The 26876-nt window shown below is 40.9% G+C and overlaps 1 protein-coding gene across 1 annotated transcript; it reads right to left on the bottom strand.

The window, feature by feature from the left end:
* Positions 1-90: 90 nt before the first annotated feature.
* Positions 91-23376, bottom strand: LOC145470331 (uncharacterized). The gene is made up of 16 exons (XM_081454172.1): positions 20706-23376; positions 17717-18068; positions 17275-17371; positions 16070-16557; positions 14885-15094; positions 13497-13638; positions 12426-12571; positions 10599-10722; positions 9967-10129; positions 8542-8663; positions 7877-8004; positions 6991-7116; positions 5901-6097; positions 4978-5161; positions 3551-3639; positions 91-2973 (listed from the first exon to the last, which is right to left on the bottom strand). Exons 1-16 carry the CDS (start codon positions 21809-21811, stop codon positions 2445-2447), a joined length of 4203 nt encoding a protein of 1400 aa, XP_081310298.1. The 5' UTR covers positions 21812-23376; the 3' UTR covers positions 91-2444.
* Between the last annotated feature and the right edge of the window lie 3500 nt (positions 23377-26876).

The following is a 26876-nucleotide window of genomic DNA, read 5'->3' as shown; positions in this document are numbered from 1 at the left end:
AGTCCATCGTGGACAAATATTTAATACGACAATGCAGAGTGAAGTCCATTACTTCTTGACAACTGAATAGCTTTCCTTTTCAAAAGGAAAACAAATTGTGAGTTATAAAAGCTTTTGTCGATAGCTAGCTTTTTCCTGTCTGCGAGCCAGCTTGGCAACGAAGCCGTCATAATTGTCACGTTGTTGCCATGGTTTCAGCGACAAACCATAACAGTCGCACGCAAGTCGCCAACGTCTCGCATAACTTATCGATGACTTTAGCCTACGGAAAAGCTTCATAGAGCACAGGCAGCCCAAGCTCACAATGCGAGGAGTTTTTTTTTTTTTTTTTTTAATCTTTATGCGAACGTTCAGCGCGCGAAACGTGACACGGTTACCGTCGACATCTACTATTACATAACGACCGAGTTTGGTTACGCGAGTAAAGAGTAAAGAGTACTCTTTCTTAGTAGAGGAAAACCAAAAAGCGACAACTTGCTTAAATAGCTTCGGATCGAGCTGAGAAGCGAGATGACAATAGAAAAGACAACAAGGCATTGAGGTGAGTCATTTTTATTGCAAAAATACCGAAATTTCAGCTTTAATGTCGATTACCGTTTTTCCCCATACAAACCTTTATAAATTCAAACCGTTGTAACACAACACCACCACATACTGCAAGGCGAAGGTCACGTTTCGCGTAACCAAACTCGGTCGTTATGTAATAGTAGATGTCGGCGGTAACCGTGTCACGTTTCGCGCGCTGAACGTTCGCATAAAGATTAAAAAAAAAAAAAAAACTCCTCGCATTGTGAGCTTGGGCCGCCTGTGCATAGAGCCGTGATAGCTGTCGACTCAATTTTGGTTGTCGACAACTAATTGGAAAGTTATGACAATTAACTTTGAAGTCGTGGACTCAGATGTGAACGTGTTCAACGCCAGGACAATTATTAAAATGGCTGAATTTATCTTAGACGTCCAGTAAAGAGTTCCTGTTGTCGGTACTTATCTTGACTTATAGCACGAAGTATTTTTTCGTGTCATTGTATGTCTGCCTCTTCCGGTTTCCGTGACTTTTCGTGATCGCATTTCGCGGAAGCTTCTGTCATCGTTAATTGTAAAGAAAAATTTCTGCCAAGCTTTTGTACTAAAAAAAAGTTTGAACACGTAACATGTAATCATAGGAACCCGATTATAGTCAAACTCGGCAAAGTGATTTTGTCTCTTCACTAATTCTCCAATAAAACTATTGTTGCAGCTTTAACTTTTGGAAAGGGCCGAAAAGTTTCTTCACTTTCTTTTTCGGCCATATTTGATTAGCGCGCCAGCAGGAAAATGGCTGTTATGGCAACCTTGAAATTACACTAACTTCAACAAACACTTCATGCACTCGATTTCAAATTTACACAGGGCTATTCTGGTACTTTACTCTTAGACGGTGTAAAAATATTTTCCTATTCTCCAGTACACTGTCACTGCGTGAAATGTCTAAATTATGAATTTCAAGCAGCAGGAAATGGTTGTTACGGCAACCTTGAAATTACACTTACTTAAACTCTTCCTCCCCTCGATTTCAAATTTACACAGAGCTACTCTACTACTCTACGGTGTAAGAATATTTTCATATTCTCCAGTACACTGTCTAAATCATGTTACGAATTACAATACATAACAGAAATGTGGAAATGAAAAAATAAACTATACAAATATTACCAAATTAAGACGTGTTCAATGGCCAAAGTAACTTAGCTTACTAATAATATACCTAATTAAAACAACAAATTATTCAGAGAAGTAGACCTGGGTGTATAAATAAAGGTATAGTTTACATTGCCTGTTAAATGATTAACGCTCTTGTTCTGGCTTCCTGATGAACGAAATCTCATCGAACATGTAATCATACTTAATGAAACTAAGCAAGTGAAAATAATACAAACAAAAACAATCTTACACATAATATACACAAATATGAATATAAAAAATAGAGAAATTATTTTTCAGTACTACTTGTACCCATAGCGAGCAAAAAAAGAAAAGGAAAAAAAGAAAAAGAAAAAGAAAAAATTAATGTAAGGGTAGTTATGTAATGCACTGTAGCGTAATGTAATGTAAAGCACATGAAACATACTGCAATGTATTGTAAATTAAAAAAGCTATTTTTACATATAAGAAATAGGTACAAGGTTTCTGATTACATTTAAAGTAAATCAGCCGTGGACAAAAAGTAAAGAATACCACTATCGTAGCTGTAGTATTTTATATTAGCAAATATCTTTGTAATGCAAGTGACTTTCAATGTAATGAAGTGTAAGTGTTGATGAAATAAATAAATAGGTAAATAAAAAAAATATTGACTCTTCTGATTGGGCCTGTTCTCATGGCAAGTTCTCTTTATATGGTTTGAAAGTTTTCGTCGGAGTTTGAGAATTCCCGTCATCACTGGAAGACATATGATTCGATGACTTCTAAAATCTTGTTTCCTGAAAGCCATTAGCGATGTCCTCTTGCTTGGCTTTTGGTATCGCTCCGGCTAGCTCGAGACCGTTTCCGACCGAAGCAGTATCACCACATGATAAATTGCGCTTTGTTGTCGGCGAGTCTTTTACGGCAACAGGGAATGACGAATATCGTGCACGCCGACACTCTTTGCTCTTCGTTTGGTCCTTCTGGAGCTCTTTGGCTAGAGCGTAAACCTGCTTCATTTGGACTTCTGCGCTAACCTTTCTTTCAATCGTGCGTTGTCGAACGCTTTGCCAACGTTGCCTTCTTGGAGACACTTTTCTTGACAAATTGGAATGCCCATTGTGTTCTGGAGTGGAAACGCTACCGTATTCTGGACCCTTAATGGTGTGCAAGCCTTCATCTCCTGTGATAAGTCCTAAAGTTGATTTCCTGCGAGAGGCCTTCTCGCGGGAACAAACTGCAGGGGGTTGCTTCTCTAGAGGCTCGATTGAAATGTCTAAAGCTTCGTCCTCTTTCAAAGATGTCGATAACCTAGAATAGAAATGACAAAAAATAGGTTTTGTTATCTGTGAATTGAGAGTGGTTTTTGGGCCAAGGAAAATGAAGCACTGTTATTGGGAACACTTGTTCACTGCATAGGTGTTATCCCGTTAAACATCAGCGACAGTACCACAGCTTATATTACCAGTGGTTTATGACCCTGTGTGCATTCCCATGTGGGTAATACTCTGTTCAAATGTTCAAATGAACTTGTACCACCACCCCCCCCCCCCACCCCGCGAAGGGGCGGGGTTTACATCCAATTTCCCAACCCAATCCATGTTTTTGATTCCCAATCCAAGTGACCCGGTTTCCATTTCTCAGTAAAAAAAATAGGCAAATCCAAGTTCCCATTTCACCCATTCAGGACCTGCTCAGACCAACTCATATATATGGGTGATGACAGATATCTATTAATATCTCGTTGCTCAGTTGTAATGTGTTCGATTGTACAAGACCCTGTTCCCGCATAACCGTAAATGTTACGTTTCGCTAGGCGGCAAACATCTTACAACTTTTAAATTAATTACACGTATAGCATAGACGAGAGAAACTGAATTCCACTTACTTTTTAGTGAAGACGTTCACATTAATATACTTCATCTCCAGAAACAGCCAAGAAAGAATTAATGATAGCACGGTTACTCCGAGCATAATCTGAAATTCAGAGATTTTTTTTCCTCGTCAGTCATACGGTTTGTATCACACATTGTTCTTCCTTGTAGTTCTCTTTCTTAACTTACTAGTTGCTAGTGATGGTGGTAATGGAGGCACCTGGAGATTGTCTAAAGGTGTGATAGAAGTGATGGAAGTGTTGACGGTGATGGTGGTAGTGGTGGTGGTGGTGTTGAGGGTGGTGATGGTGGTAGTGGTGGTGGTGGTGTTGAGGGTGATGATAGAGGTGGTGATGATGGGTGTTAGGACGATGGTGATGGTGATGGTGATGGTGGGGTTGATGGCGGGTAGTGGTTGTGGAGGTGGTGATGAAGGTGGTGGAGGTAGTGATGATGCGGGTGGTGGTGGTGATGGTAGTGTTGCGGGTAATGGTAGTGGTGCTAGTAGCGATGGTGGTGTTGAGGGTGGTGATGGTGATAATGGTGGTGGAGGTAGTGTGGTGGTGCTAGTAGTGATGGTAGTGTTGATGGTGATGATGATGATGCTGGTAGTGATTGTGGTGTGTGGTGTTGAGGGCGATGGTGGTGATGGTGGTGGTCACGGTAGTGTTGATGGTCATGATCGGGGTGCTAGTAGTGATAGTGGTGTTGAGGGTGGAGGCGGTGGAGGTGGTGATGATGGTGGTGATGGTGATGATGGTGGTGCTAGTGGTGAGGTGGTGTTGAGGGTGATGATGGGGTGGTAAGGGTAGTGTTGATGGCGATGATGGTGGTGCTAGTGGTGAGGTGGTGTTGAGGGTGATGATGGGGTGGTAAGGGTAGTGTTGATGGCGATGATGGTGGTGCTAGTGGTGAGGTGGTGTTGAGTGTGATGATGGGGTGGTAAGGGTAGTGTTGATGGCGATGATGGTGGTGCTAGTGGTGAGGTGGTGTTGAGGGTGATGATGGGGTGGTAAGGGTAGTGTTGATGGCGATGATGGTGGTGCTAGTGGTGAGGTGGTGTTGAGTGTGATGATGGGGTGGTAAGGGTAGTGTTGATGGCGATGATGGTGGTGCTAGTGGTGAGGTGGTGTTGAGTGTGATGATGGGGTGGTAAGGGTAGTGTTGATGGCGATGATGGTGGTGCTAGCAGTGATGGTGCCGGTTGAGGGTGGTGATGGTGATGGCGGCGGTGGTGGTGATGGTGATGGTGATGTTGGGGTGGAGGGGGGGGGGGTAACAATCCATAGTTATGGTGGCTTTAGTAGTGATGAAGAAGAAATCAAACTTTGGATTAAGGCGGTCATATTATTGACTACTAAGTTTCCTTTCTTCAGCTACCCCTTTACGAATATTGTTTTGAGACAAATATTATCGCAGTTTTTGATCTACATAAACTTACCAACAAATTTTCATAGATGTTGACTGTGTCGAATCCAAATCTGGTCAGAACAGCATTTCCATCTGTACTGATGCAGTTCAATATGGAGTCGTTTTCACATTTCAGTCGGACATCTTGTAATAAGACTTTAGTGATAGCGGAGAAGCCATAAAACACTGGATTGATGTAGAATAATAGATTGTACCTAAAAGTAAAACACAGCAGACATGTCGGCTTTTGAAACTGTGCAAGGGATTAATATGACAATTTGACGGATGGTCTACCTCGAGAACATCCTGGATTGCATGCAACGCTATTTTAATCCTTTAATTTGTATCTGCAGAGGGGCACAATCTAGTTAAGTAGCATGAGAGTAAATTTCGGGATAAGAGCAAAAGAAATTTTCCGCCTAGCGCGAAAGCATATTTTCAAGTTTTGCTGGATATGGGAAGGGGTCTCCCTGTAAGTTCCGAAAGAAATCACAACAAGAGACAAATGTAAACTATTCATTCTTTTTGTCCTTATTCTATTCAACTAGATCATACGTTCCCTCTGGTATCTGCATAGAATGAGATTCAGAATTATAGCAAGCCGTATGAAAACTAAAGCTTCACCACAGGGAGCACACAATCTTGCTGAGTAGGAAGAGCGCAAATAGAGGAATGAAAAGAATAAATAGTTTAAATTTGTCTCTTTTTGTGATCTCTCACGCGACCTTACAGGGAAAACCGCTACCTACATGTCCTGCGTAACACTGTAGCGCTAAACTCGTACCTAGGACTTTTCGCACTGTGCAAAAGCTTTTTTTGGTTTACATAACATTCGCCCAAACCGACTGACATTATAAGCCATGACAACAAAGCCGCAGAGCTGTGCAGACGTTTCTCTGGCTTGGGTAGAACAAACCTTACAAGTTGATTTTTCAACATGTCCCTCGTACTCACCCAGGTGGCATTTGAGGCCTCGGAATAATAAATCCTCCCGCAAAGCCTCCAATGGCGGATACCATCGGACAAATACGATGAGCGATCCCCGGATGTGCACAAATCACCATCATATAGACTGCAATCCAGGTTTGGTTTAAAACAAGTGAAATGATTGTCACCAGCAAGAATTTCCACAAATCGTATGACGTCATCACCTGACAAATAAAGAAATGGAAATGTTAATCAACCACCAACTTCGACATGAACTGCGTACATTCTTTCGAGTGAGAAAAATGCCGACAAAACGCTAGCAATACAACAGCAACAACAACAACAACAACAACAAAGTTTATTTGAAATGTTGTTTGTACAATGGTATTTCATGTCATGCAGAGTGGAAAATGTCACGACTAAGCAGAGCTAGCATATTGTTAATCACTTACGAAAATGTACAGGTCTGGTAATGGCAGAGAAAGTGCAGAATGGTCTCAAGCCACCGTAGGAAAAAAGATGGCGGCTGTACATTTTACCACAATACCTTGCGAACCTAACACAGCCTATGAGGCACAAGAAAAGCCAAATTTTTACAGTATTTGTCCCTGAACTAAGGACATTGTGTAGCCTAGGTTTGAAGATTTTATAACTTTTCTTGTGAACGTTGTTAAGGTTTTCGTTCGCTGAGAACTATGGGTAAATGTACCAGTCGCCATCTTTTTTCCTACGGGGGATTGAGCTTGCTTGCACTTGTTTTTTGTTACATCACTGTCTTTGCTTACGTTATATACTGTAATGTAAAACTCAGCCATCTCCGAGCAGAAGATACGGCTTTTGTGAGATCGACCTTTCTAATAGATGTAGTTAATAGATTTTGTCTGCTTGTTTAACTGCCCTTGGGAAAAACCTTGGGAAGTTTGGACACTCAGGAAGCCTCTCTCGTGCTTTCCAAACTTAACGCTTGCATCCATAAGATAACTTGATATACGCACACTAAGCACGAACCAATTCTTGAACAATAGGAATCACGCACACATGTAAAGCTGGAGCACGCACTTGCTCGTACCGTAGTATGTTTTATGACTTTTATCTTTATAGGATTTGTGGGACTTACCATGAAGTATGTCATGACAGAACACACTATAACAGGAATCACGCACAATGAAGCAGTGCGGACGAAAGTTTGAATCACATTCTCAAGTGGCCGGCCACACCTATCTGCACGCTCAAGGTTGAGTATCTGCGAGAACAAAGACAACTTACAAGATTAAACGGCAACAAAATTAGGAAGCATGAAGGTGGCTGAGAAAACATTGACTTTTAAACTTTGACGAAGCTCCATGGATTTTCCCAAGCGCTCTATCAAAGACTGTGTAGTAGGCGTGGTAAGAGAGGGACGGGGAGGAACGAGGAGGAACGGGCAGGGGAGGGGCGAAACGAAGGCTTTTCTCTCCATTCAGTTTTTCTTTACCCTCATGTTTCGAACGTGCGTTTTGGTACTGTACTCCAAGGCAGACAGTTCCCTTACATGCTCTCAATGGCCGTTTTCACACTAGAGACGGATAATCCGTCTATTTATATCCGTCCGATCATCCGTCTATATAGACGGATAATCGGACGGATAAAAATAGACGGATTATCCGTCTAAAATGAGCACCGTTCCGTTTTCACACTAAGACAAATTATCCGTAATGGACGGATAACCCGTCGTAGACGGATTATCCATCTCTAGTGTGAAAACGGCCATTACTGAATATATAAGTGACCACTAGCTGATGTTGTTTTCGGAAGCCCCTAGTTCAACTTTGCCTCCACGCTTGTAAATATTCGACCGGTCTACATCCTGCCAGTTAGGATTTTTAAACATGCTATGTCGATTTGCGTTATATTTGTTTCATCGAGTGGCTTGATTAAAATACCTTCTCATTCTTACTCATTTACTCTTTAACTAAACCATGCATAACGCAAAATTAAGATTTCAAACTTCGCCAGCTACTCACATTCAGAGCTTTGTTTAGGTGCGCCATTAAAATTGCGCTCAGAAACAGAGGACTGGAAACAGTATTAATACAATATGCTGACATCAGCAAAAGTCCACCTTTCCCCTCTGCTTGCCAGTAAACAGTTCCTGTAAAATAATTTATAAGGCAAAAAGTTTAGGGAAGTGGTATAGCATACAACCAGTGTGTAAAAGGACAGTTCACGCCGGATCGAACTTCGAGCTATTTCACTCATCATCGCTTATCAAATCACACATACAAAAGGGATGCTGGTTTCACGTCGGTTCTACAAGCTCTGTTTGTTATACACGATCTAAGTTATCTTTATTATCACATGACTGAGAAAATTACTTCATTGTGATTGGCTGAGAACAGGCCAATTTATCGTTAACTCCTAATTTGTGCTGCAGTGTAAATTAACGCGCGCGCACGTTCGCAATGTTTTCAGACATCTATAAATAAACGAGTAATCGTATGAAGGCTCCAGCAATTAAGCATTTACACTACTCGTGATATTTGAAAATCGTCTTAAGGCTCGTGCAATTTTGAGAGAAGTTTTAAATACTCGCATTCATACGTAAAATATATTTCAGTGGGCCACGACGAATTGATAATGTTTTAACTTAAAAGAAATACATATTAATTATTATTCTAAATTTTATTACCCACTAATAATCCAAATGTAAAGAATATCAGAGGAAAGTAAGTGATCTGTCCAAGTGTTTGTCGCTTGGAAGTTCTTCCTTCCAGCACAAAGAGTCTGTTGAATGGCCCCGCATCATTCGCACTAAAAAAACAAAAATGAAGTTCCGTCATTTTAGGAACTGAACATAATAAATACACGCACTACGCACTGATTAGGACCACGCATCAGCCAACTGAAAACTCACTTCTACTCAAAGTATAAAACTTATAAAGAAAAATGACTGAGTGGCTGACCAGCTGATTGGTTGGTTAGAATCTAGCAGAAGATCCTAAGGAGGGGGGGTACTCCCTTATATGGGATATAAAGGTATGTGTGACCCTAAAGGGTATAGTTTTAAAGCCGTTTTGGTCAAAAGTAGGGTATGATCTTTGCACTCTAGTCTTGAATTGGGTTTGTTTTTTATAAGAAGCTATCCTACCTAATAGAAGCATATAAACATTGCCTTTAACATTGGTCTGAACTGGGGAACTAATTATAAGGCAGGTCTGAAACATGGTATTGATTCAGGTTTTAAATAGGGTATCGAAATTTTTGTCAGGTCATAAATAGGGTAGGGAAAACCGGAGCCGAACACCCCCTCCTAATTTTCTGGGAGTACCCCCGCCCGGGCAGAAGATACACTTCGGAGCACGTGGAGTACACATGGGACGCAAACTGTAAAATTTAAGGCACCGGGCAATATAGAAGAAATATGACAAAAAGACGATTTAATGCTCAGAACTATAGTGCGTATACAGTTACGCAGCTTCTTCAATGATTACGTAAAAACACGGCAGTTTATCCCAGAAAACTCAGGCTGAAAGATTGAAGTAAGGAAAGTATAAATTTTGAAATGAAGAGAGCAGGTTATTGAGATTAAATGCGACAAGTTATGATTAATAAAGATTTATAGTTCAATGCTCGTGACAAAATGAATATATTTACTTCAGACTCATTTCAGTCATGTTATTGGCATCGAGCAGATCTTGCTTAGCGTTTATTTTATGTGTGTACCCCGTTGGGGACTCCGATATGAAAAAGTCGGAGACGCTCGTCGTCTCGATTAGGGATATAAATCAAGGATTCTGGTCTCACTTAGGATGTTCATTTCGACACGCTACTATTTAGGGTGCACTCGAAGAAATGATAATTAAAAAAGCGCTCATTTTTTCCGTTTTTTCGCTCGATTTCCCGCGTTCTCCCAAGTCTGGTTTACTAGCGCGGGCTCCTTTCTTGAACAGCGGCTGGTAATTGAGCTTATTCCGTTTTAAGTGGTATCTTTTAGAGGTCAAATAAAGCTTGAGCTACGCCCAGACTGATCTCCTTCGGGGGTTTAATTTGAAGTTTCCGACGAGCATCAGCTAACTTTTCATATGACAGCCTCCCCACGGAGGTATTTACGAACCCTGTCTTCTCGCGTTTCATTCTCTCCAAAGTGAATTGACGCATGGCCTGTCTTGCTGACACCTTGATGGCTTCCTGGACTGCTTGTGGTTCACCACTCGCTTGATAATAATCCAGAATAGCCTGGCGAGCTTGCCTGTTGCTAAGTAAATCCATGATGGTGTCTGCAGTACGTAAAAGAACAGGTGTTGTGTGCTTAAGAACTCACTGAGAGGGTGGGATTAAGTGTTACAAGAAAAATAATTAGTCTGCGTAAATATGATTTTTTTAAGCTTTTAATGATTAACACCACGACGGCAATTTTCGGCTGAACGATAAACGTTTCCCACAACTAATGCTGAATAGCCAATGTTTTAATTAATAGTTCGTCTTGTGTGATCGTCCGTGTGAGGGAAGTTCTGAATCGAATTGTTGTTATGATTCTTCAGATTCAAGAGAATGACCATTGACTGACAAACACTACTCACTTGACTCTGAAGATGACTTCCGCTCAGGTTGTTGAAATGTCAGTCACCAACAACAGTTCTTTTCAGAACTACCCTCAACTGGACGATCACACTATACGAACTACTGATACTCCTGGGTCCAAACCATTTACTGAGCCAATATCTGGAAAGAAACCAAATAGCTTACCAGCAGGATTTGTAGTGTCAATGTTTGGTGCATCCTCTCTGCGCCTATATTCTTCAGTTGTTGACTGGAAATAAGCTTTAAGAAAAATAGAAGGAGCCACGGCCGGATCGCCATAATACGCAACCTGTTGTGACGTGAAAAGAGTATTAGTGGCAAAGTATTGAATTCATGTTACTGTTATAATCATGCTCCGTCCACTACGCCGAAGGAATTTGAAAACGCGTCAAATGTTTTTCGTCCACACTACGCCGAAGGAGTTTGAAAACGGAGTTTTCACTTTAAAAACGCGTCAAATGTTTTCCGTCCACACTACGCCGAATGAATTTAAAAACGCAACAATCACCGGTCATTTTGGATTTGTTTTTGAGGAAAACTCGGGCAGGGAAATCACACGATTATCGTGATGCCATTGTTTTCGAAAAGCTCTTTTTTCAAAATATTTTCCGCCCACACTAAAATGGAAAGCCGGCGTTTTCAAATTCCTCCGGTTTGCAGAGCGTTTTCGAAAAGCTCCGTTTTCGTGACGGATTAGTGTGGACGGTAGACCTAACCGTAGAAATACAGCTGCGTTATCAAATTCCTCCGGCGTAGCGTGGACGCTAGCTCTCAGAATGTATTAAAAGAACCATGCAAAATCGAGATTTTGTAGGAATGCAACGCGCGGCGACCAGAATGCATTGCCCAGCAACCAGAATGCATTGCGCTCTGATGGTGCCTCGCTTTGAGGAAATAGACAAAACACAAAGGGCAAACTGTCATTGGCCTTCTTTTCGGTGATCTTCGAAATTCAGGACGTGCAGGACCATTGGGTGAGTGGAAATCTTTTCTTTGTGCATGATGACAACTTGTGCCGTGAATGTTAAGACAGCAAATTGATTGATGAACTCAATCAAGTTACACTGTAAGCCGAAAGTGCGTTTTCCGGTAGTCTTGTCATTTTATGTATTCTTGTGCAGCAGCTGCCATGTGCTTCTCGCACCTCAAACAAGTTAAATCGTAAATATTTTGTGCGTCATGACAGGAAATAAATTGATAAATTCGAATTAACCGTGAACAAGCTAGCCTACAAGTGCTTTCTCTGATTCTTTTTGTTGTTTCCTTCTGGTGCAGTGGGCTGCCATGTGCTTCTTGCTGCATAATATTCTCCCACTTCGGTGGCTGTACGGCTTTGACAAGTTTTAACGTATTCGCACTAAAATTCTACAAGCCATTTTGAAAATTTAAATCGTACGGGCTTTCAAACATTTGCACTTAAATCCTACACGCATTCTGAGAACTTGAATCGTAAATATGTTAGATCTTGCATCGTAATGAAATTTAACCCCATTCATGTGTGCAGCAGCTGAGGTGAGAAAAGTTATTCAGCAAAAAGCACATGGCGGCGGCGGCGGCGGCGGCGGCGGCGGCGGCTTTGACAGGCTTTCACGTATTCGCACTAAAACTCTAGAAGTATTTTGAGAATTTAAATCGTACAGGCTTAGAAAACAAGTTCCTACCCTTAAACCGCACGCAATACAAAGTTCACAGACACGCAAAACAGACCAAAATAACCGCAGCAATTTCATATTCTTGGGCTACACTAGTACTAACTGTTATTGCTGGTTTTCATCAAAAATAAAAATTGTAACCATCAAATAAATTAAGTCATAACTCTGAGATATGATAGATGATTAGTATATAAACGCCCTCCACAAGGGTTACATCTGTGCGGTTTTTCATTCGCGCGTTATTCGAAGAAGTGTTTCGCCCAGATTTATAGAGCTTTGTACGGAAACGCCATGTTGGTGCATGTTGGTACAATCATGCGTATTTCACTGGTTTATTTACCTGCCCTTCATACAAGAGAATAATCTTGTGAAAAAGATGAAAGATTTCCAGTCTCGGCTGATGAATGGTGAGAATAATAAGTCTGCCTGACTCAGCTACAAGATTCAGATGATTTAACAGCTCAAGTGAAGACGACGCGTCCAGACCTGAAAACATTTAATGAACTGTTGCGTTAAAATAGGCGTGGACCTTCAGCAAGATTTTAAGAAGCTTAGTAACATACCAAGTCGTATGATACTTAACAAGTGGATTTCATGCTGCCGTGTGTCTGTGCAGCATTAGTAATCTACTAGTGTTCTATCACGAATGCCGTTCTCTGATTGGCTACACTACTTACTATCTATTCTGTTGTAGATAGTGAGCAGCGTAGCAGCGTGCGCTGGGAGCCGCTTGTTTGCGTTTTCGAAGTGTATGCGAAGAAGATTTAGTCAAAGTTTGAACGACTAGTAGATTTATATTAAAAACAATTAGATTATTCGCTCTCGATTTCTATCTATGATAGCTGACTCGGGCTGCGTCCTCGTCAACTATCGCACGATAGAAATCTCGATCTCACAATCTAATTGAAAGAGATCACAGGTGACGTCAAAATGCTTTAAGAACAGCCTGAGAAAATTTGGTAAAGGAAAAAATAATGTTTTTAAAATTCCACAACAAGTCCTATGTGTATATCATATATCTTTAACTAAGCTTGAGTTCGGATCCAACACGAGGTCCCAATCTCGTTCTTCGAGTCTTCGTTCTTTACTGCGCAAGCTTGACGAAACAAGTGACTCTCGAGAGTTCCGTTAAAGGCTAGGTTTTGATTGGTTTTAAAAACATTGGAAATGAGCGGAAGTAAAACAACGTCTCGATTGAGTCACGTGTTTATCAGTTAGGCGTGCGTAATTCAGACGGAAGTTCGATATTTTCGTACTTCCAAACAGGACTTTCCAGGGTCGCTAGTTTCCCGACTGCTGGTCAAGGGGAACAAAGATTCTGGGTTGCACCATAAAACTACTGTCGGGCGTGCGCAGTACAAACAATACCGCAAATGTGATCAGTGACTTAACTCTCGTGAAAAAGTGTTACCTGAAGTTGGTTCATCGAGGAACAGCACAGATGGCAAGTTGATCATCTGAAAAGCAACACATAATCGACGTTTTTGTCCTCCACTGAGTCCTTGACCAACAGATCCACCAACAACCACATCTGCTATGGACGTCAGGCCGGTCTGTCTCAGGTCAAAAGAGATAGTGATGGTCAACATTGAGGTTGCAAAGAGACCAGAGATAACAGAAACAATTCCTTACAAAGCAAACACACTGATGATTGAAAGCAGGCGACAAAACGTCATTCAATTGTATTAGGGTGGATTACATTAAAGGAGCTACGCCACGGTTTACGCATCTTGACAAGTTTACCCTAAATTTTTCAAGTTCGTTCTTTGCCGAATCCGCGTTAATCTTCTCCATCCTCATCCATCCTTGTTCCTGTATGGTTTATTATTATCTCTTTGGTGTTCTTCTATCTTAGTAAACTACTATTTTCAGGTTTCCTTCAGTTCAAAGGTAATTTTACACGCGGCCAAAATAACTCAAAATGCCGCGACTGAGCTCCTTTAAAAGCTCTACTGACCTCCCCAAGAGCAAATTTCTTTTCAAGATTTTTTTAGCAGGTAGGGCGATGACTTCTTACTGAACTGGACTAAGCACAGGAAGAGAAAGGGACGTAATAAAACTTTTATGGCAAAGAAAGCTACCTTTTGCTAGATACCTACAGCACAACACTAAACCGCTTCATTCCCAGCTATGAATTGAAGTACTAATTGCCCCTCAGAATAGGCCGATATGTTTATACTACACTTCTGTTAATTTTGTCATACATCATAACGGACATCTTTTTATTCTCAATACAGTCGACCTCTTCACCAACTTTGCTTTTTATCCACTGATGAAGAGGCAGCAGCCTCGAAACGTATAGACGTTTACGTAGTTTTCGCGCAATAATGAATATTAATTTTACTAAATTTCTTTATCTCTTCACTAACTGCCACCTCTCTACAATGGTCGCTTTTTGGTCACGGCGGACGGTCCATACATTCACTCTTATTTTAACCTCGCTACAACGGCCACCTCGCCACAACGGCCACTAAAGCGCGTCCCAACGGCCAAAATAACCTCTCGATAACGACCAGTTAATCAACGACTGACAATTTTTTTTATTATAACAGGTTACGAAACTTGATCTATACTACTCGTCGCTGGTCTCTGTTTCTGTATGTTTCTATATTACTGATATCTTTTGATTGTGTTACGTATTTATGTGCTACATTGTGTATTTTTCAAAGATAAGAATGTTGCATCCCTGAAAAAAACAGGTGTCATATTATACCCATACCAACCCTAGTGGCCGCCTCTCTACAACGTGGAGAGGTTCGACCGTACTTTAAACTCCGCGTAATTAAAGAGTTTGAATACCTCAGCCAGTATTTGTTCAACTCGTTCAAACTTCCTTATGTGACTCATTGATTTCGGCAGTCTCATGTGCGCAGCAAAGAAGAGGTTCTGTCGAACAGTAAGTTCTTCATAGTAAGGCACAGCGAGCTGTAACACATAACCAATCTTATGCGCGTACCAGTCTTGTACAATGGCATCAGTCATGGCAATTCCATTGATGTAGACTTGACCCTGTGATTGTATAAAAGGTAAATTTTGAAACTGATAAGCAACTGTACCCTTCGGTGACTTATCAGGCGAGTTTCGTCAAGCCATGGTTCGTATTTTGGCGTGACGTAGTCCAGCCAAAATACCCATGGCGAGACCAAACGAGTCGAGTGTATACCGTGCCCAAATATGGTCAATTGACCAGATATCGCCACGGTAACCATATCAGGTCAGCGACTTGATATCGCAGGATATCAGGACAGTAGACACGATTTCTGATTGGCTAACTGCAAATTTGGGTATGGTAAACTAACAGATCATTACCCTCTGAAACGTTTGTATTTTTATCCAGACTATAGTAAGAATACTCGCCTTGTTGTGGTAACAGAATCAACATGAGGGTTTTTTAAGAGCTTTTTTCCTTATGATAAACAAGTGGGCAAGCTGTTCGGATAATCATGGTACCTTTCTTTCTTTCTTTTTTTTTTATTAAGCTGTGCAAATATTTCACAGTGGCACCGTGGCCAAAAACAAAAACGTATAAGCTCACACTTTTACAATCACAAAATGTCATAGCTATCCTCAACTTTTACTGATGTTATACATTCATAAATACATACATAAACTTTATTTAAGTTTCAATAAGTATTTAGCTCTAAGCTAAGATCTAATTGTATGATAATCTCCCAGGGTGAATCCAATGTGAATAGTTGGAAGAAAATCACGATTTTTTGTCTCAATTAGGGTGTTTGGAACGAAACGCCACAACCTATAGGCGTCAAGGTATCTTTAGGGTTGCGCTCGAAGAAATTGTAAGGAAATCACTGGCATGTGTGTTACAGTAGTATCTTTTAGGGTGAAATAAAACTCAAGCCAGGCTCAGATTGGTTTCGTTTAAGACCCTTTAGGGGTTTAATTCAAATTTGTCGAAGGGCATCACCGACCTTTCCACATGGGAATCCTTCCACAGGGGTATGGTATATTATCAGTGACACACACCTTGCGGTATCCTTGTTTTCGCCTGCCTGTTAATAAATCAAGTAGTGTTGTCTTTCCACAACCTGAGGGTCCCATGATGGCCACCAGTTCACTAGTATTGAAATACACTGACACGTTCTTTAGAATTTGCTTGCTCTTTGGTTTTTTATGTTTTATATGATGATCAGTACGCAGGGATTCTTTTGGCTGGTTGGAATATTTTGCCTTTCCTGCCTCTCTGTCTTCGTTGATATCAACAAAATGCACCTTTCCGTATTTCCGTGATGGTACGGGAGTCTTTTCGGGGGAGGGATGAAAGACCGAGTCATCCCACGTAGCAGATTTGGATAGTCTGCGCTTCTCTTGGTCCGATGTTCCCGGGTCAGAGCTGTCACTCTCTTCAGCAATAACATCCTCCATAACCGATGGATTAGTCCTGTGGCCACGGCTGGGAGCGACTACTTCTCGATCTGTTGTGCCAGTCACTTTACCCTTAAAAGCCGGGTCTCCTGTGTACAATTAGATGGCAATTTTCTTAAAATGTTTGTGCACGAGTGAAGAAAGGAAGGAAGGAAGGAAGGGAGAAACAAAGAAACAAAGAAGGACTGACTAACTGACACTAACTGAGTAAGTGACTGCCTGCCTGCCTACTCTCTGACTGTCTGACTGACTGTCTGTCTGTCTGTCTGACTGACTGACTGACTAGTACTGACTGTCTGCCAACCTGCCCACTTGCCTTCCTGCCTACCTGCCTACCTGCCCACCTGCCTACCAGGGCGACTGATTGAGCGACTAATTGGCTGACTGGTACGCTGGAAACGATTCTGTCTGCCCGTCTGTTTGTGTCGGTCTGTCTATCGGTCTGGCGAACTGTAGTCTGTCAGTCCGTCGGTTTGTCTGTCTGTTGGTTGGTTGGTCTGTCTGTCTGTCTGTCTGTCTGCCTGTAATAATCGAGGCAGTTTTTCCCTCTCCTACATTTATTCTTACCAAGTTATAGAATGTAGACAACCTTTAGTTGCGCTTTACTTTCTCAGTAGCTTAATGATGAGCACGCAATTCATAAGACCTTTCGAACTGCATTTTATAATGTTTGGATTTAGTATCATGTACACAGTTTCAGTCTCGCCCTCCTTTTCTTCGTAGTAGCTTAATCAGACCAGTAGACAATTCTCAAGGACCTCAAGAATCCCTTTAGACTACTATTAAATAATGCACTGACACTGCACCTTTATCTTCTTTCGTCTTCTTCTTGCTAGCATCAACTGAGTAGCTTAGTGACGAGCAGGCAATACTGATCATATCATTTGGGGGGCACGGTGGCAGCTGGAGTGAAAAAAAGAAAACAACAATGATATTGATTTCTTGTGTACTGTGAAGGTTCACAAAAGGTTATATACATATAGTATTGCTGCAAAGACTTGTTGAGCCTCAGCAACATACGCACGAAGTAACACGTGGTGGGGGGGGGGGGAGCTGTTATCCTAGAGGGGACGGGTTTGTCACTTAGAAGTAGTAAGTGAAGTCTACAGCTGTAGCTGCAGTTGTGTGACGATTGGGGTAGTCACGCGTGACAGGGGTATGTAAAAAAAGTACAAGAAATATATAGATAAATGAATGATATACAAATAATCCATCAGTGAATATTAACAGACAAACAATTTTTTTTACCTCACTTTCTGTAAAGGAAGTATCAGGGTCATTCAAATACTGTTTTTGTTTCCTGGCCAAGTAATACTGATATAGCATGAATATGGACTTTAACCCAACGCACGTGACAGTAACAACCAATGACAATACAATTATGATAGTTTGAACAGTCTCGCCCCAGATCACCGCAGGATCTGTAAACAATACTTGACGGGGACAAGTAGGGTTGCACTGGGCTGAAATACAACTGTCTGTCAGTCTCACAGCAGAGCTGGATGATTTTTTCCACGTGGCCATAAAATCCCGGATGCTGGTACTATTAACTCCCGTTACGATTTGTGTTGATTCCCAGGTCCCACTCTTCACTTTATTCCTGTTGGAGACAGAGCTTTTGTCACTGGCTGTAAACAATTCCCCGTTGGAAAAAAGATGGCGACTGGTACACTCAGCACTAACCCATAATTCTTAACGTACGAAGACTTTAATAACGCTCATAAAAACGTAAAAGAGACCTCTAAAACCTTGAAACCTAGCATATACAACATCGTTAGCACAGGTACAAATATTGCAAAAATATGGCTTTCTCTGTAGGCCTTGTACTGTATGGGTCGCGTGAGGTTTGCATGGTATTGTGGTAGAATATACGGCCGCCATCTTTTTTTTTTTCCCCAAGAGGGATTATATCTGTAAGCAACAGCTGGAATTTTCTATGAACTGACGCACAGTTCAGTCAATGAGAATATCGTTCATAAGACTCGGGTTCGTAGTGTAACTCTTTTTTATATTAAACTTATAAGATTATCTGTTAAAAACCTATACAACTTTCGATATTGTTCAGCGAGAGTCGTACAGGGCACGGTTCACGAATGGGAAAAATAGCGAATCACGATCACTGATATGAAAATTTCATTTTCGCAAATCGCGAAAATAAGTGAGTAAGGTACTCTTTTTAAACAACCTGCTCTTAAGCTAGAAAGAGTGTTTGAAGAAAGCAAAATCGTGAAAGGCTAAGTAAAGGCTCAATATTGCAAGTCGCAAACCTAAATCTCTCTCGATAGGTAGTTAATAGTTGCTGATGCCTTACGAGACGTTACGATCATACAGAGCTCATATTCGGATGTTTTCAGTCTTAATAAATCTTCGGGAGGACCCGCGTCTCAAAATCACGTAGAACAGAGTGGTGAATTCACGAATATTCGTTAGTAGTTCAAGTTCTTCACGGGTCACGCAAAACCTTCAAGTCATAGATCACGAAGAATAATTTCCTAAATTAACGTTTCACGGAAAATAAAATCAGCTAATCACGCATCACGAGAATACCCCTGTACGACCCTCTTCAGTTACTAGTCGAATGCAAGACGAATTGACCTCCTTCAAGTTAGGGGCATTAAGCACGCCATTATCATCTGTCATCGATCAACAAGCACTAACATCATAATGAATGAGTTGCCAGTAATCGGATACCCGTGTTTGCGCAAAGAACTCTGGGATCGTCAGGGGGCAAACATTGCAAGTCGCTAGAAGGAAATGTATGGCGAAATGTTGTTTCGACGCCCCAAAAAACATGGTTTTGGGGAGAGATCAACGCTTTTTCGCTGTTGTTTTATCGCGAATGGATTTTGGCAATGTTGATACATGGAAAATGTAAGTTTTTGTTTGAATAACCGTGAAATAAGTGATAAAATTTACCGATAAACTCCCTTTTGCTTGCGTGAGGTTTATTGTGAAATACATTGAAGAGAATATTGAAAATTTCAATACACGCCTGATCTCGAGAGGCTACCCGGAGCAAATGGTAGAAAAGACCCTCCGAGAAGTTAAATATAAAGACAGAAAAGAAGCTCTACAACAGAAATCGAAAATTGTAGAAGGAATTACTACCCTTTGTGTCGGGCAATTTCACTCAACCGTCAATACCAAACTTTGGAAAGCATAATCACGCGCAAATGGCACTTTTTAATACAAATACTCAGAGATATATTAGAGGAGCCACCCTTGATCTGTTATAGAAAAGGAAAATCACTGAAATACGTGCTTGTAAAAGCAAAACAAAGGCTTTGAGCAACACAGTAGCCACACAGTACGAGTCTCGCGGACTCATTTGTCATGAAATCAACCCCAGACAGTACAATGATCGCCACCGGGCTTATTTCCAGTATTATTTGTATGACTGAGCTTTCAAATAACCCAAGTAGCCTGTACACAACTTAAAAGGCCTTACTGGGTTGTTTCCTCTCGATTTATACCTAATTAATTTTGTAATATTTTCAGACCATTACGCGATGTAAATTTCACAATAAACCTCACGCAAGCAACGGAGTTTATCGGTAGATTTTGTCGCATATTTCACGGTTATTCAAACAAAAACTTACATATTCCACATATCAACATTGACCAAATCCATTCGCGATAAAAACGACGGCGAAAAAGCATTGATCTCTCTCAAAAATCGTTTTCTTGTACCTCAAAACAACTTTTCGCCATACATTTCCTTCTAGCGACTAGCAATGTTTGCCCCCTGACGATCCCAGAGTTCTTCGCGCAGACACGGGTATCCGATTACTGGCAACTCATTCATTTAATGTCAGTCTAACAAGTTGTCTTTTTGCTGATAGATCACGATCGCAAGCACCTTGCCATTGAAACGAAAAACCGTTCTTCCCTTGCGTGCACTAAATAAATTAGACAACTCCATTTGGTTTTCCGTGACTCGGCTCTGCCTGGCTCACTCGGTAGTCTCTACACAGTGTTTTTACATGACCTCATGGTCGCCATATTGGTGCCCCAAAACAATGAAATGGCGGCCATGTTGATCCAGATTGATCCTCTGGGAGTTGAACTCTTTTCTTTTGTAAACGATTCCTTTTGTTCCGGTAAGTTTAAGTGGCTGAGTGGAAAAGCTCTATTCGTTCATTGAAAACTTGGGCGGACAGCTGGCCATCGGAACAGGGTCACGTAGTCGCATGGAGAGGTCATTTTGTAACCTATACATTAGCGGTTATTGACTTACCTGAATGTCGCAGATCCTACTGAAATTTCAAAGGAAGGTGGTAAAACACCATCCTCTTCCCACAAGCTTGACGTAACAAGATAAACGTGTTGAAAACAGGCGGGGACGAAAAAACTCACATTTGAGGCTTGGTTTTCCGTTGAGGTAATAGATCCATTCACTTCACCACCGTACAGGTTTACAACAGACAAAAAATCTCCAAAGTTGTCTTCCGCTGTCTTTCCTTCGTTTTCTAGTCTCTTGAAAACGTTTCTAAGCATGAAAGAATCGAACATGCTAGAAACAAGCAGTAACGGGATACTCGAGGGATAATACCCGCGGGATATCATGCATGAAGCTGAAGGACAACAAGTGTGACCATGCGAAAAATCCGCACACGCAAGCAATGAAATATTCGCGAACGATAAAAATTCAGGGTTCACTTGGGCTCTTAAACTACCCTGAAAGTCGATGAACCATCCTGAATCAACGATTGTAAAGAGCTCAGCGTTTAAACCACGTGATTTTATAACATGATTCAAGACCCACTGTGCATGATTCAAAACTCCGATTCCACCGGCACTGCTTCCAGCAAGAATTATTTCTTTAGCTTCGCTCAAGTTGTAGTGCTGCAGCAGGTCCAGGAAAACAGAACGAAAAATTGTCTGTCCTCTAAAACTGAAGTTATCTACTGACGAATCGTCGACAAAATGGAAAGGTTTTTTAGGGTTTGTTCTTAATCCAAGCCATAAGTCACTGCTACAGTACGGTACAAGGACATGCGTGTAGTCAGAGAATGTTGGGTTTTCTTCTTTCGATGCAGACAACAGATCTTTACCAGTAACTCTATCAGGCAAGCCATTCGATGTCATAAACGCTGTTGAATTCTGATTACGATAACGTTCGTTGCAGTCTTCCAGTGACGAGCAGAAACCACCGCTTTCAAAGAACACGATCCATTTCTGTTTTGACTGAGGTCCAAAATAGAACGCGGCTTTGGTGTTGTCATTACAAATCGCTTCAGTATCACTGATGTATCTTTTCTGTAATTCACTCGATGTCTTCGTTCTGGAGATGAAATTGAGAAAGATGACTACTAGAAAGTGGTATTTAGTCCCTCGTGCCATCGGTCACGCTAATTTTGTACAGATGTTTTCTACCGAGACTACTGAGTTCAGATATCAGCAACCCACTCGTCACGCTTGCGTAATGGTCTGTGAAATATTTTTCAATTTTGTTTCAACAGGCCTTCGTCCAGTATATATTATTCAAAAAGGACATTGTTCTTATTTGTTACGTGTATAGCTAATGCCCTCGCCCCATATAACTAAAAGTATACAGGTATATTTTTAGTTACAACACCGACAGTGTGACCCTGAATCGCGCTTTGATCTGCTAAGGGGAGTAAGGAAGTGACGAATGCTTCCGGACACCTCTAACGATTTTATGTCGAGTCACCTACAGTAATTGTCTAATTTCTTAATATTATATAATATATATATTATATAATTTTTTGTGAACAATATTCTATTCATCATCATTAGCATAAGCGATCTAGTTTGGGATGAAGCTAAAACACTGTCAGTTTTGAATATTGAAAGCGCATTGCACAATTATCAAACCCAAGTAATTTAAACCCGATTTAATACTTTTTGAGTGACGAGAGCCTGATTAGCAAGCGTGCCAGTACGAAGAACTTTTCCGCATTCTGACCGCGCGTAAATTGCCTGCTTCGTCGAGTTTCTGCTCTTGCTCCAATTTACTCGCGACCAGAATGCGGAGAAGCTTGCTACGCAGGCTAGAGTGACGAAAGCCAATGTCTCCTTAAACTGATTACGCCCAAAGAGAGAAACAATGACCCAAATTACGTTAATCAGTCAGTTAAGTTTCACAAGCTCTTTAATTAAATGTTAGACGTCAAAGTCGCAAAGGAAAAGGAAAAAGGAAAATGCAAGCACTTCACACGGAGTTCCTAGGGCTCTGCTATGAAAATTGTGTTTCACCCTGGCGCGTCAGTTATGTTACTCAGCACGAAAAACAGCGTTAATCGTTCTTTGTTTTGTTACAAAGTACTCAAGAAGTCTGAGAAAACAATGACTTCCTTCAGCTGAGGTTTCCCTAACCTCTTAACCTGCTGTCATCACTTCCTAGCAACACAACACACGGTTGCGAAACGTTATTTTTTCCAGTGATAAGAGCCCTCGCATTTAGAATCGCGCCTATGCCGTGACATCACGTATACGTACGAGGGAATAATCGAGTGAGTGAATGACATCACGTGGATTGAGTGACGTCTTCTTAATCATCTCAGTTGCTCCTAGAATTACCTTTCTGTTGTTCAACCGCGTGAGACGAAGTTTTGAAATTTTTGCGATCAAAAAAAAAAATGGGCACGTTCTTAAGTACTGGGCCACACAGCCAAACTGACCTTGGAGGATAAAACATCCTTTTAGAATACTAACCCAAACACTTTTACGCGACTTCTAAAATCGAAATAGAAATTTCTTGAGACAAACAATAGAAGCTACAGTTCAGTGAACTAGAAACCTGAATAGGATCATATCTTACGTGGGAGATCCAGACGAAGCATAGTACACGAACCCAAACACTCCATCGATAGGGTATTGTTCGGAGCTAAATACTCTCGATAAACTAAGATAAACAACTTGAAGTTATAAGACTAACTTGTGGGCAGTCGGGCCCTAGAATCACAAGACTAACGTGCTAGCTACACAATGATAAACAGTTGATGATCTCAAGCCAAAATACTAAATTCTATACAAGTTATTGAGCTTTATAACAAAAGTTTACGTAGAACGTTGTCTGTAAATGATTTTTTTTTAAACTTTGGGACTCGCAGTATCTCTTACGGTGCAGTCGAAGAAATAATAATGAAAAAGTGCTGCATTTCTTGTTTAAGTGGTATCTATATGAAGGTTTAATTCAAATTTTCTGTCGAGCATCCCTGGACTAGTTATATAGGAGTCGCCCCGGGTCCCCCGATTTACACCGTACCTTCGGGTGGTGTACATCGAGCGTAATAGGATTACTAGATACCTGGCGACATAACTTTCTCAACGCCTCCTAATAGGTATCCCCGAGGGAAGTTACTCCCCGAAATGCTTGTTAGGGGTCTGTGGCCTGTTTTCGTCAACCCTCATCCTGTTTTTAAGACCAAAATATGTGATTTTTGATATTTTATTTCAGATTCGACTTAACCTGCCATCATACCCGCCCTCCAATGTTCAACAGCGGGGAAATTAGTGGGCGGTTGGCGACTGGTTAAAGAAATGTATCTTGCGTACTTTTTTTCCTTCCCTCTTTCAAGCAAAAAATAGCAACTTAGACTTGCTTAAATTAAATATAGTGGAACCCTGCCTCATGGTCGTCTCGTTACTACGCTCACTTTTTTTGTCCCAGCGAAACGTCCATACATCTTCTTATAAGAAAACCCCGTAAATGAGGCCACCCATACGGTCAACGGCCACATTCTAAAATCCCAACCTGTGGTATATGGTGATGTTACTCAATTTAGATCAAACATGAATTTTGATCTTACCCTGTTAATGCGGCCACCCCTTTTAATACAGTCAAATTTTCATGGCCCGTTAGTGACCGCGTAAACGGGGTTCCAATGTACCCCTATTTCATACCGTAAACATTATTACAAGTCTATAACAAATTACCTTAGTTCACGGGGAATTAAATTGTTTCTGTTGTTTCTAGAACACTATGAATTCTGTTATGCATATGTTACTGGGGGAAAGAAAATGTTTTTGTCTAAATAACATCAGCAAATTACAGGTGGGAGGATGAAGCATAACTTACTTCAGACCAAAACACAGTGGCTGAAATACCACCGGGTATAGTGCTCACATACCTCTATAGTTATCAAGTGCTGCTCTCTATGAACAAAGAAAGCTAATGGATTTTCGAACCCACAAAGCAGACAGAAGTGCCTAAATGTCCGCATGCTACGATGTTTTCAAATGAACCACAACATTAACGCTTGAAAGAACACGGCGATCCATTTGTTATTTCTAATTCGTCTTTTGTTTTCACTGTAGTGTACAGCTGTACGTGCACGTTTTAGTTTCCCACATAATTATCTGTTATAAGGGAACTATAAAAGAAATTTTTACCACAATTGGTACTAATTTCGCAATCTGATTGGAGTCCAGACAACGCTGGTAGCGTCAATGTGTCGCGCAATACCTTTTTCAGCTCTGAAACATTTTCTTTGACGTTGATATTGTGGTAAAAAACAAATCGAAATGTGGTTTAGCGTGGTCTATAAAAGAATTAGTTCGTGCTTTTCGCTGTGCGTATATCGAGTTATGGATGCACTTGGGAAGTTTGGAGAGCACTCAAGAAACTAGAGTTGTTTCTTTCGTGCTCTCCAAAGTTCCCGAGCGTGAACCAATTATTTAATCGACAACGATACAATTGGTACTAATTTCGCAATCTGATTGGAGTCCAGACAACGCTGGTAGCGTCAATGTGTCGCGCAATACCTTTTTCAGCTCTGAAACATTTTCTTTGACGTTGATATTGTGGTAAAAAACAAATCGAAATGTGGTTTAGCGTGGTCTATAAAAGAATTAGTTCGTGCTTTTCGCTGTGCGTATATCGAGTTATGGATGCACTTGGGAAGTTTGGAGAGCACTCAAGAAACTAGAGTTGTTTCTTTCGTGCTCTCCAAAGTTCCCGAGCGTGAACCAATTATTTAATCGACAACGATACACGTCATCACAGTGGTCAAAATTTGTTGTGCGTCTCGTGAGTCCACAACATTTTGACCACTGTGATGACGTGTATCGTTGTCGATAAGAGTACAGACTCCGCTAAACCACATTTGATTTGTTAAGTTGAGTGAAATAACCGGCTCGGGTAAAATCCAAACGTAATAACTTGCCTTTCAACACTCAAAGCAAGCTCCTTTGACACTGAATAACTTATACAGCGGAACCTCGATTTAACGAACCTCTGTTTAACGAAGTCCTCGATATAACGAACGCTATTCCATGTCCCGGCCAAAGTTACAATAAAATGTATGGAATAGAACCTCGATATAACGAATTCTTCGATATAACGAACATAATCCGGAAGCCCAAACGCAAAATCTACCTCGATATAACGAATTACAATGTCAACATGCGACTGAAGATAAACGCTGGACAGATCAACAGTCAACAAATCTTTGTAATCCCTATGGTAAAGAGACAGCAACCTTTCAGTCAACGGCTTATTATACGTCATAGACATTGGCACTACAGCATTTCGACATCAATTAACTTCTGCTCTATCTTCTTTGAAAACCGGAAATGTTGGGTAGTGCAACATAACAACACTAAAGCCCGTTTCCTTGTTTACATAGACAATTTTCTGTATAACCTCTATGTTGCAACATTTTTAAATCGCTACTCTGAAAGTGTCGTTCTTTTGTAAACAAAAGCTGCGCGTCTCCTCAAAAGTGAAAATAATTGATACTGAAAGCCACCATGCTTAATGAAATGCATCTCAAAACGCGGCACTTCTGGGTGACGAAAATTGCATTGAATTGCGTGACAGAAGTCACCCGTGTTACAAATCAATCATTAACTATGACCTCCTTATAACGAACATTTTGGTCACTTCCCCTCAAATTCGTTATATCGAGGTTTTCGATATAACGAACCCTCGATTTTACGAACAAATTTGGCCGGTCCCCAGCGACTTCGTTAAATCGAGGTTCCACTGAAGCAAAGATCAAAGAATGCCAGTTATTCATCGGACAAACGTTTTGGTTTCCCCCTGTGATAGACAATGATTTGCACAATTTGTTGCTGTTAAAGGAACTAGGTCACAGTGTGCGCATCTTGAAAAGCTGCTCAAGTTCGTCGTTTGCAATCCACATCAATCTTCTCCATCCTTAACCAGCCTTTCTCCTTTAAGGTTTATTATTATTTCTTTGTTGTTTTGCCATCTTACCAATCTAGTATTTTTAGGTTTACTTAAAATTTCAAGGTTATTTGACTGAGTTATTTAAACAGGCGATCTGGCTGCTGCGCTGCGGGATAACGGACTGTTGCGCAAAACCCACTACTTTACGATGAACAGACGAAGGTTTATTGTCAGTCACTAAACCAATATGAACCAACTTGTTTGTTAACTGTCTACGGATGACAGATCACCCAAAACACTTAATGAGTT

The sequence above is a fragment of the Orbicella franksi genome, chromosome 15 (genome assembly GCF_964199315.1).
Source record: "Orbicella franksi chromosome 15, jaOrbFran1.1, whole genome shotgun sequence".
NCBI classification, from domain to species: Eukaryota; Metazoa; Cnidaria; class Anthozoa; order Scleractinia; family Merulinidae; genus Orbicella; species Orbicella franksi.
This window is presented reverse-complemented; position numbering and strand designations above follow the sequence as displayed.